The sequence below is a fragment of the Mobula hypostoma genome, chromosome 6 (genome assembly GCF_963921235.1).
Source record: "Mobula hypostoma chromosome 6, sMobHyp1.1, whole genome shotgun sequence".
NCBI lineage: Eukaryota > Metazoa > Chordata > Chondrichthyes > Myliobatiformes > Myliobatidae > Mobula > Mobula hypostoma.
The window spans coordinates 85,032,567-85,047,382 of NC_086102.1; the positions used below are offsets into that span (position 1 = coordinate 85,032,567).

Consider the following 14,816-nt stretch of genomic DNA (forward strand, 5'->3'; position numbering starts at 1 on the left):
GTTGTCCTATCACCATTAGTTTTACAAATTTCTTTAATTTGTCGTTTAACTACAGAAGTTTTTAATTGGTTGGCCAATATTTTGCTTGATTTATCTCCATGAATGTAAAATTGAGTTTCATCTTTAAGAAGTTGAGTTTCAATTGGATACGTTAACAGAAGATCATATTTAGTTTTAACTTCAACACGTCTTTTATATAAAACAGGATCTGGAGCTATAGAATATTTTTGATCTAATTGTTTCAATTGATTGGCTAATTCAGTTCTTTCTTTATTAGCTTTATTCCTAACACTCGCAGTATTAGAAATAATTTGTCCTCTAATATAGGCCTTGAAAGTATCCCATACAATAAGATTAGAAGTCTCTTCTTTTTTATTCTCTTCAAAAAACAAAATAATATGCCTCCCTAGAAATTTTAAAAATTCCTTATCAGATAACAAAGTTGTATTAAAACGCTAAAATCTGTTTGTTTGAGGAAGACCAGGGAAATTTCAAGATAGAAATACAGGAGCATGATCTGAGACAGCAATCTCTTTATATTCACAGGAACAAACTGATGAAATCTCCCTGGTCAATAAAAACATAATCAATCCTGGAATATGTATGATGGACATGGGGAAAAAAACGAGTACTCCCTATCTAAAGGATGTAAAAAATGCCAAACATCAACAATACTACACTTCAACAAAAAGATTGAATAAACAAAGTTGATTTATGAAGAGACACTGGTTTAGAAGATGATCAGTCTAAAATTGGGTCTAGCCAACAGTTAAAATCTCCTCCCATCACCAGAGAATAAAGACTCAGATCTGGTAAAAACAAAAAAGCTCTAAGAATCCTGGATCATCTACATTTGAGGCACTTAAGTTAAAGTCTGTCCCGAGCCTTGTGGCCCATCAGGCTGGTGCTTATGCCGGTTTCTGTGGCATGAAGCGACTGAGAGTATGAGACTTCTCCCTGGATAGGACGCCAATCTATCACGAGGTTAACCCCCAGCATTTGCCCGTACCCATTTTCAGTTGAGTGGACTGGAGCAGTGTGTGGTTAAGTGCCTTGCTCAAAGACACAAGACGCTGCCTTGGCCGAGACTCGAATCCATGACCTTCAGATCGTGAGCCCAACGCCCTAACCACTTGGCCATGTGCCACACACACATTTGGGGCATACACATTGGCAAATACTATTAAATTATTATCTAGTTTTCCTGAAACTATAACAAAACATCCATTGGTATCCAACACTACTTTATGTTGGACAAAGGAAAGTGTATTATCTATGAGAATCAAAACTCCTCGAGATTTGGCCTGAAGAATGAAAACAAAGTCCATTCCAACGGCTAAAAATACATAAATTATCACATTTGCATATGTGAGTTTCTTGTAAGAAAATAATAGGGACCTTAAGTTTCCTAATATAAACAAAAATCTTATTATGTTTAACAGGGTGATTTAACCCTTTCACGTTAAAACTGAGTAAATTAATAGTTTGGTCCATTTTTAATATTATTTAAAGGAAGGGTTAAAATACAAGTTAAAACCAACCCATAAACATTGAGAAGTAGTAACCAAGCAACAAGTTGGGTAAAAATTCAAAAACATCTTCTGAGAAAAAAACCATACCCCCGCCCACCTCTCGAAGAAAGAAGGCCGACCAATAGGAAGCTGGCATCTACAACTACGGACAACCTCTCTAAAAACCTGGTAATTGCTCCAATTAGTTTCAAGGTTATTTATATTCCAACCTAGACAGAACAATATCCAAACAAGAAATTCAATTCTCATATAACAAAAATACAGTATTAAAAAATACAAAAGGAAATTAGTTATAAAGGTTTACCAAAAGTAAAAGATGTAATTATTCATACAGAAAGACATTAAACATTAATCTTGTATCTTCATGAAAAAAAGAGACTAAGCAGTTAGCCTTCAAATTTAAAAGATCTTTTGTGTTTCAGTATTCAAACGAAACCATTTGAAGGATCCATCTTTAATGAGATTCTCAGTCAAACTGGGTAGCCAGGGACCGCTTGAAACCCTTGTTAAAAAAAAAATCCAACAAAACTTGTTTAAACTTAGCATGTTCCTGCATAACCTCAAAAGAATAATCTTCGAGAATCTTAATATTCCAACATATAACCAATCATGCCCCTTCGACGGGATCCACGAATTAAAAGTTTCTCATTTAATCTTGTGTCTTCATGTAAAGACAAATTAAACAGCTAGCCTTCTGATTTTAAAAACTTTTGTGCTTCAACAGTCGAAAGAAACCATTCAAAAGAACCATTTTTAAGTGTGATTCTGAGTCGGACTGGGTAACAAAGGGAAGGCTTGAAACCCTTGTTAAAAAACACGGACATAACTTCTTTGAATTTAGCACGTTCCTGCATAACCTCAGGCGAGTAATCTTCGACAATTCTAATCTTAAACACAAAATAATCTGCAGATGCTGTAAAGGATCAAAGCAACACTTTCAGTACGCTGGATGAACTCAGCAGGTCGGGCAGCATCAGTCAGAAACGATGAGTCGATGTTTCGGGCCAGAACCCTTCGTCAGGACTGAAGAATGAAAACTGGAGAAGGATTTGAAGAATGCTTGTAGTTGATAGACCAGTAATTTGAAAGACAAAGGGGTGGGGGAGGGGAAGCATTGACGTCATAGCCCTGAAAACAATGGGTAGTAGAAAAAGGAGGCAGAACCATGAGGGAGCTGGGGGAGGGGGTAGAGTGAAATAGGGATAGAAGAATTACCGAAAGTTGGAGAATTCTATGTTCATACCAAGGGGCTGGAGACTACCTAGACGGTATATGAGGTGTTGCTCCTCCAACCTGAGTTTAGCTTCATCATGGCATTCTAATCTTACGACCATTACAGTCAATCATGCCTCCTCGACGAGATTCGTGAATTAATAGTTCCTTTGTTTTAAATTCATGGAAACAGATTATTACTGATCTTGGTCTATCTCCCTTAGGTCTAAACACGGGAGATCTGTGAACTTGATCAATCATAAGCAAAGACATCAACATTTCCGGAAATAATTCTTGCAAAAAGTTAGCAAAAAAATTCCATAGGATGATTACCTTCGATTAATTCTTCGAGGCCCAGAACCCGTAGGTTGTTTCTTCTACTTCTATTTTCTAGGTTGATCATCTTGTCTTAACTTTTCGTTGGACTTCAATTGCTTTTCACAAAGCTTTTGCAATTCATCCACTTCTATTTCCAGAGATGACAAATTGCTTCATTTTTTAATATGTTTATCGTGTTCATTAAGAGTTTGTTGAATAGAATCCAATTTATCATCTATTTGTTTAAATTCAGAGCTGAATTGTTGAAACTTCTCAGAGGCTTCTCATGTATGACTTTGCAGCAAATCCATAATAGAGTCCAAAAAAGCAGGAGATCATCCTTTTTAGTACCTCTGGCACTCCTTGCAGTCATAATGAAAGAATATCACACTTAAAAAAGTTTCATGACAGGTTGGAAATAGTAAGATAATTAGGGTTGGAGCAATGGCGGATTGCCGTTACTCCATCAGCCACCACCAGGAAACTCCACTTTAGCAAGTTTGAGAGATTTCTGCAGGTCTTTTGCTGTTACTCTTAGGTTATTTTTCAGCTCCTTCAGCATTGCACATTGTGCTCTTGGTATGATCTTTGCAGGACGCCCAATTCAAGGGAGAGTAGCAACAGTACTGAATTTCCTCCATTTGGAGACAATTTCTCTTACTGTGGACCGATGAACATTCAGGTCTTTAGAAATGCCTTTGTATTCTTTTCCAGTTTCATGCATCTCTACAATTCTTCTTCTAAGATCCTCTGGAAGTTGTTTTGATTAAGGCATGGTGCACATAAACAGATCTTTCTTGAGAAGATCAGGCTGTCAGTAACCTGACTTTCTGTGTCTTTTTTATATGGAATGAGCACCTCTACAACCCACAACTCCAATCTCATTGATTGGAACACCTAACTCCAAATAGCTTTTGTAGAAGGCATTACTCCAGAGGTTCACATACTTTTTTGAACGTAGACTGTGATTGTTTTAGGTGGTGAACTCAGTATTGAAGAGAAGTACAATTGTTTGTGAATTATTAGTTTAGGCCGATAGCATTTCTATTAGTGTGACTTAGATGTAGATCAGACCACATTTTATGAATAACTAATGCAGAAAACCAGATAATTGCAAAAGGCTCACAAACTTTTTCTTGCAATTGTATATGTGCCCAAGACCTCTGCACAGTACTGTACATTGAATACTGGTTCCTTTACCATCATTATGTTTAAATTTCCTAAGAGCTTGCCCTTCTTCAATCACTGTAACCGGTTACAACTTATCTTATGTTTAAAAGTTAAGTGCATCTCCAACTCGTTGCGCTTTCACTTGGCCAGATACAACAATAGAATCAGGGAACTCTTCAGCAGAAATAGGCCCTTTAGCTCACCTAGTCCATGCTGAGCTATTGTTCAGCCTAATGCCACTGACATATACCTGGACCATAGCCCTACATACCCCTCCCATCCATGTACTTATCCAAACTTCTCCTAACCCACATCCACCAGCTCCATACTTGCAGCGAAGTTGCCCTTCAGGTCCTCAGGTTCCCCAGGTTCCCCTTAAATATCTCACCTTTCACCCTTAACCTATAACCTCTAGTTCTAGTCGTGCACACCCTCAGTGGTATAAAGTCTGCTTGCATTTACACTATTTATACACCTCACAATTTTCTATACTTCTATTCAATCTCCCTTCATTCTCCTATGCTCTTGGGGGAGGGGCAAGGGAATATCCTAATCTATTCCTCCTTTTCCTACAAATCAGGTCTAATGCACCGGAATTTTCACTCAAATCTTAGACATTTAACATGCTGAAGTTCATGCCTTCTAAGTATCTCCTTTGTTCCTGCAACAACTTTTGAATAAATCTTTGTATAGCATCTTAGGTCGTTTATCAGCAGCATAAAGATGCAAGTTATCTTTTACTGACGAGTTTTTCACAATGATGAATTTCCATGTACCAGCAAGACTGCTGCCAAGTCACAGGTTACAAAGAAAAGTCAGTTTGCTGTTAAGTGTAACATGCAGTCATTAAAATCCATATTTTACCCACTGGCCATTAACAACACATCCAATGTAGCAATATGTTTAATTGTCAATCCCAAATACAAAATACCTGCCTATTGAAGAACAGTCAGAGTGGCAAAGTAATGATTCTATGCAGATTTGAACTAGCATGTGCAGGCATACAGACTTAGCACCTGCACAGAACCAACACACCAACTCACCTTGCAGCTTGCACAGCACTCAGCTGAATAACTGGATTTTCATTTGTTGCATTCTGCAGTTTAAAGAGTAGAAGTTAACTCCCAACCTGATCAAAAAATAACAACCATTTCTTTTGCCAATGAATCTATGATTCAGCTTTAATTTGGTAAAAAGCAACAGGAAACCTTAAAACGTTTCTGGGTTACTGTGTTTCACAAAGTTGCAATGCTCTATGTTATACTGTTCATTATAAGAACACTGGGCTGAATATCATATGGAAATCACTATAGATTTGTGCGAGGGAGGGGGTGGGGATTTGGGGTCTGATGTTCTTGTTGGCGTTTTTCTGTGTGTGGGCGATCTGTTAGTTTTTGTGTGAGAGCGAGGGATTGGGGGCTTGATGCTATTGTCACTGTTCATTTTTGCGAGGGAGTGGGCTGGGGGTTTGGGGTTTCCAATGTTCCAGCTGCCGTTTTCCAAATGGGAAATCTGTTAGTTTCTTTTGTGCAAGAGACAGGAGTGAGGGTTTAGGGTTTGCAAGTTTTCTTTCTTTTTCATTTTTGTGCGGGGGGGGTGGCTGATGTCTTTTCTTTCAACAACACCTATGTTTTTCTGTATTTCACAGCTATCTGGAGAAGACGAATATCAGAGTTGTATTCTACATGCATACTCTGACAATAAAATAAACTTATGAATCTAGGACAGGAGTAGTAAATGTGCAATACAAGAAAGGTAAGTTTTAAAAAAACGAATAATTAAAGAAATGAAAACCAACCCATCTGGATTACGGGGAATGGTATTAAAGTGATTTTATGTAGTTAAAAAATACTTTTACGGTCAGTAAACTTGTTTGGTTAAGGTGAATTAGGCACTATGATCGAATACTATAATGACTACCACAGAAGTCTGTGATTACAAATGGCTGTGCAATTTGCTTTATGACGGAAGGTAAGAAAGCTTCAAAGTGTTGTTCAGTGGGCATCTACCTACAGCTGTAACAGAGAAGGTCTGCACAATGTTGTTACACTCATATAGCAAGATCAAATAAATGCAAGATTCAAACCACTACACACCATTGCCGTAATAAATATAACATAACCCCATTAAACGTTTCTAATATTTTTGTTCTGGATGAGTGTTTCTTGTCTGTATCTACACTTTTAAAAGAATATGCAGAAATGGTGCATTATTAGCATAAAAGCATATACAAGTCTTCTGAATCTGAAATAATAAACTGGAATTTCCTTGTAAAATGACAGAATTCCTTATATTACAATTCATCAAAAACATCAATTAAGTTTGCCTACCTGAAGGATGGCATCTAATGTTATATTTTGCTAGAAAGAAAATTAAAACCAAGATTAGATGGCACATTATTAGACTTTATTTGGAGTGCTTTAAACCTGTGCATCAGATGTCAGAATTCAGCATTTACACATATATTTTATGATACTGCAGCTATGTCAGAAGTTCCCAAATACGTATTCCTTAAAGTATTTCCCCTTGCAAATTTACCAGCTGCTATGTACCGTAGAAGAAAGTATTCCATAATTCTTGAAATACCAACTATTTGTAACATTGTTAAATAATCCTCATCATTCCCCAGCAATCCAACAGGTCAAGTCAAATTATTTCAGTCAATCATGCATGAAAAAACACACCAGAATAACAGCAAAAAACTGAATATGTTGGAAATCTAAAATAAGAACAGAAAATTTTAGAAATACTTAGTAAGTCATGTAACATCTGGAAAGACAAATACAGGATTGTTTACGACCTTTCAGGACATAAGAATTTTGGTGACCAATTTAATAATCAAATATATCTTCAATTTAAAAAATCCTATAAGTAATGAAATGGTTTGAAAACAGTAGACATATAATATGAACTTAATGCTTATGCTATAATATACACTTTCCTTTGTAAGCTGATTTTATTACTATCATTTTGCACAAGTTATACCTGTAACTGTTCAAAGCCAACTAAAGATGAAGTGATTTGTGTGAACACCTGGAAATGCTGCACAAAGCAAAAGCTCCAAGTTATTCAAGTCTACTGAACATTCTACCAGCACTTACCTCAAAACTGTCTGTATTAAGACTGAGAAAAACTGTCAATTTTCTTCAGTAAATGTCCCATATGAGGGCAAGTTTCGCAATTTTAGCATATCAATATTAACTCTAACACTAATTTAAATTGTTGATTAGATATCAAAGGATTAATCAGAACATAAACCATATTATTTGCACGAATGATTTACAGCAGTGATGCTACTAAGTTCCTCCAGCACTTTTTGTGTGTTTCCCAAGGTTTTCAGAACCTACAGAATCTCTTGTGTTTATGAATTCCATCATCCCAGTCTTTGGTGAAGACCAATGTTTGAGTAGTTAACCATGGAGAAGAAATTACTCAGAGTAGCAATGTTTGGGAGACAAAATAACCACCCACACTGCACCTTCCAGTGGCAGAATGGCAAAACAAGTGAAAGAAGGTATAGTTGAGTTACAAAGTTCATATTTTGGTATAAGCTCATTGCCATTGGCCCAGATCAAGTTAAAATTCACTGCGCTAGAAATTACATCTGTCATGCAGCTCTGGAAATATTATGTTTACATGCAGAGCTAATTGCTCCACTGAGAAACCCTGCTATGTGCTAATGGCATAAAAATGACAAATCTGAGCAATTTATGGATTTCATCTACATATTTATTGCATTGTCAGAATACTTCAGCATAGTACCTTTTTCACTACAGTAGGGTATGTCTGCTCTCGGAGACAAGATCAAATTTATTGCAATGCATAAACAGTGTTAAATGTTTCCTCATTTCTTAGACTGAACCATTAATAAATGCAGAATGAAAAAGAAATATAATAAATAACCTTGTTACCTGAAATAGAGGCAAACAAAGCAGTTAATTAAGGAAAATTTTCCTTTTCATCTTAATTTATTCCCCAAATAAAATCAGTTATCGTCTGCAGCTGAATTCATCTGTTTCAATTTATCAAGCATCTTTAAAATACAAATCCCAAGTCACAAAATCAAATAAAATAAATTTGGTCAAAACGTTGTTCTTTTCCTAAATGGTAAAATAAAGTGAATTTTGGTTAACTGGGCCATCGGTTAATTGGAGCGCTGCTTATTTGGGACAACTCTTAAAGAACAGAATCTAATCGAGAAAATAGCAAGGATTTCCTTCATTTATATGGGACACTATGCCACTTAACTGGGACAGAAGACTGCAGCCGAAGTTTCTTTTTTCTCCCCCCGTGTGCCTGCATGCGTGCGAGTCTGTGATGATGTCTTTTACAAGGCGCGGAGCGAGTGAGAGAGAGACTGTGTGGTGTGTCACTCCTCACACAGACAGTTTTGCAGTATTTTTCCCTTTATTTTACGAGGTCGAATTGCGACCTCGACACTCAACCCGGCACGGATGGAAAGCGTACTCGGGAGCGGACCGACTGGTTTCGAACCCGGGAACCTCCGTTCCCGGGTCTGAGGCCGATGTCATTGCGCCACCAGCCGGCCCTGCCGAAGTTTCTAACTAGCATCATCTGTGTGCACTTGTGTGGCTGGTAAATACTACACCGTACTTAAAATGAACAGTTTTTAAAATAGCAACAGTTGTGTGTGTTTGTGTTCATAAAGCAGTGATTTTTGTCACTAATAGTCAGTGAGAAATAAGCAGTAAGACAATTCAGATGGTGAATGCAGCAGGCCAGGCAGCATCTCTAGGAAGAGGTGCAGTCAACGTTTCAGGCCGAGACCCGTCGTCAGGACTAACTGAAGGAAGAGTGAGTAAGAGATTTGAAAGTTGGAGGGGGAGGGGGAGATCCAAAATGATAGGAGAAGGCAGGAGGGGGAGGAATGGAGCCAAGAGCTGGACAGGTGATTGGCAAAAGGGATATGAGAGGATCATGGGACAGGAGGCCCAGGGAGAAGGAAAAGGGGGGAAAAACCCAGAGGATGGGCAAGGGGTATAGTTAGAGGGATACAGGGAGAAAAAGGAGAGAAGGAGGAGGAGGGAGAGGGGGAGGGGGAGGGAGAGAGAGAAAGAATGTGTGTATATAAATAAATAATGGATGGGGTTATTCTCCCTCTGTCCATATCCCTTGGCTATTCTCTAGGTTTTTCCCCCCCATCCCCCTTTTCCTTCTCCCTGGGCCTCCTGTGCCATGATCCTCTCATATCCCTTTGCCAATCACCTGTCCAGCTCTTGGCTCCATCCCTCCCCCTCCTGTCTTCTCCTATCATTTTGGAACTCCCCCTCCCACTTTCAAATCTTTTACTAGCTCTTCCTTCAGTTAGTTTTGACGAAGGGTCTTGGCCCGAAACGTCAACTGTACCTCTTCCAAGAGATGCTGCCTGGCCTGCTGCGTTCACCAGCAAATTTGAGGCTTGAATTTCCAGCATATGCAGAATTCCTCGTGTTTAAAGCAATTCAGAACTGCTTTGCTCACTGCAATTTCAAGCATTCAGGCATGGACATGCCAGAAACGGCTGAGAGTGAAAATAAAACGATTTCACTACTTCAACAAGTTAGGGACTATGAAGAATTTGAAGGTATCAACATGATCTTCAATATTACAATGAAAATGAAGATTTGGTGGATGCAATCATCGAAAGCATTGCACGAAAGCAGTTCATTATCTGCACTAGGTACCTGCCCTGATTTTGTTCACTTACAGTCAAAAGAACATGGGAGTGTACATTGGATAAATTCATCTGTTGATAACTATTAGGAACTACAGTTTTATAGTACTGTAGTAGTATTGTTAGTGTACTAATTTGTTTTGCATTTCATTTAAATACAATTGCAAGAAAAAGTTTGAGGCCTTTGCAATTTCCTGGTTTTCTGCATTAATTACTCATTGAATGTGATCTGTTCTTTATCCAAGTCACAATAATAGACAAACACAATCTGCCCAGGCTAATAACACACAAACAATTGTACTTTTTGTGTCTTTATTGAACACATTGTTAAATCATTCACAATCCAGGCTGGAAAAAGTATGTGAACCCTATATCTAATAACTGGTAGAAGCTCCTTGAGCAGCAATAACCTCCACCAAACGTTTCCTGTAGCTGATGATCAGACTCACACAACAGTGAGGAGGAATTTTAGACCATTGCTCCATACAAAACTGTTCCAGTTCATTTCTGTTAATGTGTCCACTATAAGAAAAACACTGATTCCTGGAAGGGCATCATGGAGGAAACCACTGCTCTCCAAAAAAAATCCGTGCACGTCTCAATTTTGCAAAAGACACCTAGGTGTTCCATAATGATTCTGGGACAATGTTCTGTGGACAGATGAGACAAAGGTTGAACTTTTTGGCAGAAATGTACTCCGCTATGTTTGGAGGGAAAAGGGCACTGCACACCAACACCAAAACTTCATCCCAACCATGAAGCATTCTGGAAGAAACATCATAGTTTGCAGCTGCTTTGCTGCCTTAGAGCCTGGACAGCTTGCAATTGTTGAGTGAACAATGAATTCAAAATTGTATCAAGACATCTCACAGGAGAATGTCAGAGTAGTGGTCCTTCACCTGAAGCTTAATAGAAGGTGGATGCTACAGCAAGACAATGATCCAAAACGTAAAAGTAAATCAACAACTGAATGGTTTAAAAAGAAGAAAATGTGTGTTTTGAAATGGCCAAGTCAGAGTCCAGACCTTAACCCAATTGAGATGCTGTGGTATGAACTGAAGAGGGCTGTTCATGCAAGGTATCCCGGAAATATTGAAGAACTGAAACAGTTTTGCATGGAGGAATGGTCTAAAATTCCTCCTCGTCATTGTGCAAGTCTGATCAGCAGCTACAGGAAACATTTGGTGAGGTTATTGCTGCAAAAGGATATTCTGCCAGTTATTACATACAAGGGTTCATGTACTTTTTCCCAGCCTGGACTGTGAATGATTAAACAATGTTCAAAAAAGCCAAGAGAAATACAATTGTTTGTCTGTTATTAGTTTAGGCAGATTGTGTTTACCTATTATTGTGACTTAGATCAAGATCAGACCACATCTGATGAGCAATTAATGCAGAAAACCAAGTAATTGCAAAGGGTTCAGAAAGGGTTCATGTACACTTTTCTTGTAGGTGTACATAATTTTTTACTCACTTAAACAGCAGTTTGTCTTTTTTGTATACATTTTTAACTGTTTCCATGAAACTGGCTAATTGCGGCAGCTGCTTAATTGGGCCAGAATGTGCTGGTCCTGATGTGTCCCAGTTATCTGGAATCCACTGTATATGCTAAAGTTGCAACCACCTCAAATTAAGGATGTTTTAAAAATATTTTAAGATTGTTTTTAGGGTAAGGGTTAGCAGCAGACCACATTTGTGAATTAAACTAGTCACATGTAAAGTTAATAAGGGAGTTGTTTATTTTAAATTCATGCCTGGTCATCCTTAACCGTTATACTTTTGCAATAAGAGGATGACAGAAGATTTTGTAAAAATCAAATCCAAGAGCAGTACAATTCTTTGTGATTGATACGATTTCAAAGGTTCAAATCTCCCACTTTACAAAATGTCAAAATTATATGGTGATTTGTTTAACTATAAAAGAATGCCCCTGTGGCTATTTAACAAGGAAGCATTAAATAAAACTATAGACATTACATACAACTTACAACAAAATTTATTTGTAAAAGACAGAATTTTTAGTTCTTAAACTTACAATCAAGCTTGATTTGCATACTAAACTGGTGTTCACCTCCCACGATAATCAGAAAAATAATATATTTTGCTAATACGTCACTTTGAAATACTTGTTGAATTATATTGAGGAAGATTACTCTGCACTGTATATCACTCTAATCAAGTGCAGATGCTTTAATCAACCTGAATCTTGCTACCAAATAAATTGCTATTTTGAAGTTTCCAAGAATTTTGAAAAAGTTTACTGTATAATATTTAATTGCAGGTCTATTCCAACCATAAACATGCCTTAATTTGTATTAATCTAATTAGAAAATAGTTATAAAAATAACATTTATACACAGACCTGATTTTAAAACTTAAAATCAAAACTACTACTTACTGCTTTAAAATCTCCATCCAAATCAGAGTCTTCTAAACTTTCTTCCTGCGGTACATTTCTTTTTTTGAGTAGATGTTCATCTCTTTTGTTCTGTAAATGACAAAAAGGTAATTGATTTCCCAGTGTGCACCAATCTCAATTTGAATTCCCATTCCCATCCCATATCTGTCCATGGCCTTCTCTAATGCCATGATGAGACCACACTCAGACTGGAGGAGCAACACCTTATATTCCACCTAGGTAGCCTCCAACTTGAAATCAGGAACATCAATTTATTTTACTTGCAGTAATTTCTCCCCATCCTTTCCCTCTTTCTATTCCCCTCTCACCCCTTCTCTTCACCTGTCCATCCGGTGCCCTCCTACTTCCATGATCCACTGTCCTCTCCTATCAAATTCCTTCTTCAGCCTTTTACCTCTTCCACTTATCATCTCCTAGCTTATTGCTTCATTCCCCCTCCTCCACCAATCCAACTTTTTCTTTACCTGCTTTCATCTGTCAGATTATACTTATTCCCCCTTCCTGCATCTTCTTATTCTAGCTTCTTCCCCTTTCCTTCCCAGTTCCAATAAAGGACCTTGGTCTGAAACATTGACTGTTTATTCCCCTCCAGTGCTTTGTGTGTTGTTCAAGTTTTCTAACATTGAAGAATCTTGTGTTAATTGTTTATTTTATTATTTCTTATCATAACCTATTGTACTTTTTATTTATCACACTGTACCGCTGCTGGAAAACAACAAAATTCATGCCATGTCAGTGATAATAAACCTGATTTTGATTTTAAGTAACTTAATTATGCAATCCTACTAGTTCAGTTCATAATGACATGACAACTGATTCTCAAATGGATAACTAGCTCAAACACAATCCAGAATTTTATTATTTAGTGACTCTAAAGGCCCTACATGATAATCTCCAGCATCCAGCAAAGTTGTATTCCACTTTGTGCACAGCCAGTCAAGCAATCGTTTCAGACTTAAAGCAAGAATACAACTGATCTACACTGTACTTCCTACTTAGTTGCCTAAACAAATTTCCTTGAACTAAATACTCAGGTTATCTTGTAGTACTAGTCACTGAACCACAAAAAAAAATCTAACCAGGAAGCAACTTGATTACATTATTAGGGCTAACTCAATTAAAAATCTTCCCAGTCCCTACATCATATGTAGAATTCATAAAAATTTTCCCTGAGGCTCTGCCCATTGACAAATCAACTTAAACAGCTGCTCTCAAGTTAGCAGGAAAGTAATCAGACTAGTTTAGTTCCATTTACACAGCAGAATAGAATGATCTATGTCAGCATTCTTGTTTCAATAATCATGGTTATGCACAGATACACATACCCAAATAGTTAAACATCAGTTTAGTCCAACTTTTTAAAAACCTCCAAAAGAAGAAGTTTTGTGACATCGGATTTATATTTGTTTACTGCAAATCGTGACAGACCAGTCCTCGTGTTTTAGCACATTCTCACTGGAACAGCACAATCCTACATTGTGTGAGTCTATCAGTATGCCACCAGAGAAAAAAAGTCACATGCAAAAGAATAAGTTGAGAGGTTTTATACAAACAGTGCAGTAGGCAATGAAAATAGAACACAAATGGAAAAATCACCTTATTGAAGATTGCTGCTGAGAGTCTAGATGAGAGCAAGGATGTCTCAGCTGGATTATGGTTGTCAGTGAGGGGAAGAATGGTGTGCAGAGAAATCCCATTAGTCATTACATGGTAATACATGCTGCAAGGTCTACATACATGGCCTCTGAATGCAGGGTTGCATTTCATGACATTCCAGTGCTCACAATCTGTCCTGCACAAGGATTAATTATTCTGATATTGGAATGGCACTCAGCTAGTTCTAATTAAACCACTTAAGATGAGGGCAAGCTTTAAAAATTAAAATCACACCTTGACTGCCCTGCAAAACTATAAAAGAATACCAGTCAGATTGCCATGGCTCCATTTATGAGACATGAAGTGATTATAACCGGGAAGAGGGTAAAGACAAAGATTACTGAAGTTATAGATTGTGGCATGGATCATTGGCAGGCATGTTGAATGATGGCATTATCAACTAGTATAATACAGACAGCACATACTTGCAAAATAAGTATACTCAGACAAATAGCTGATTAAAACGTGAGCAGTTAACACTTTGCTTTTAGGTGATGCATTCTCAAATGGGTGTACGGATATAATACCCTATTATACAAAAAAAATTCTACCTGCTCTCAACTCCTTCACCAATATGACCGGTAATAACAAGAGAGAAAGCTAGCAACTTAGCAAGTCAGTCAGGCAGGATATATGGAGACAGAATATGGTTAATAATATTTCAGGTCAATAACTTTTTGTCAGAAGTTGATAGCTCATTGTAGTATTGTTCTGCTAACTAAAAGCACATGGAAATCTAAACCCTCACTTTACATCTTTTTAATCGGTGCTGCTTCCTGCACCCATGCAGAGCTCATCAACTTCATTAACTTTGCCTCCAACATCCACCCTGCCC

At 37.6% G+C, this 14,816-nt stretch overlaps 1 protein-coding gene across 1 annotated transcript in view; it reads right to left on the reverse strand.

Moving 5' to 3' along the window:
• kpna3 (karyopherin alpha 3 (importin alpha 4)) overlaps positions 1–14,816 on the reverse strand; it is a 115,618-nt gene that overhangs the window by 62,836 nt on the left and 37,966 nt on the right. Inside the window, exons 3-5 of the mRNA XM_063051105.1 lie at positions 12,305–12,394; positions 6,563–6,592; positions 5,276–5,328 (exon numbers count right to left, since the gene is read on the reverse strand). Of these exons, the coding sequence (XP_062907175.1) occupies positions 5,276–5,328; positions 6,563–6,592; positions 12,305–12,394 (173 nt within the window). The remainder of the gene's footprint in view (positions 1–5,275; positions 5,329–6,562; positions 6,593–12,304; positions 12,395–14,816) is intronic.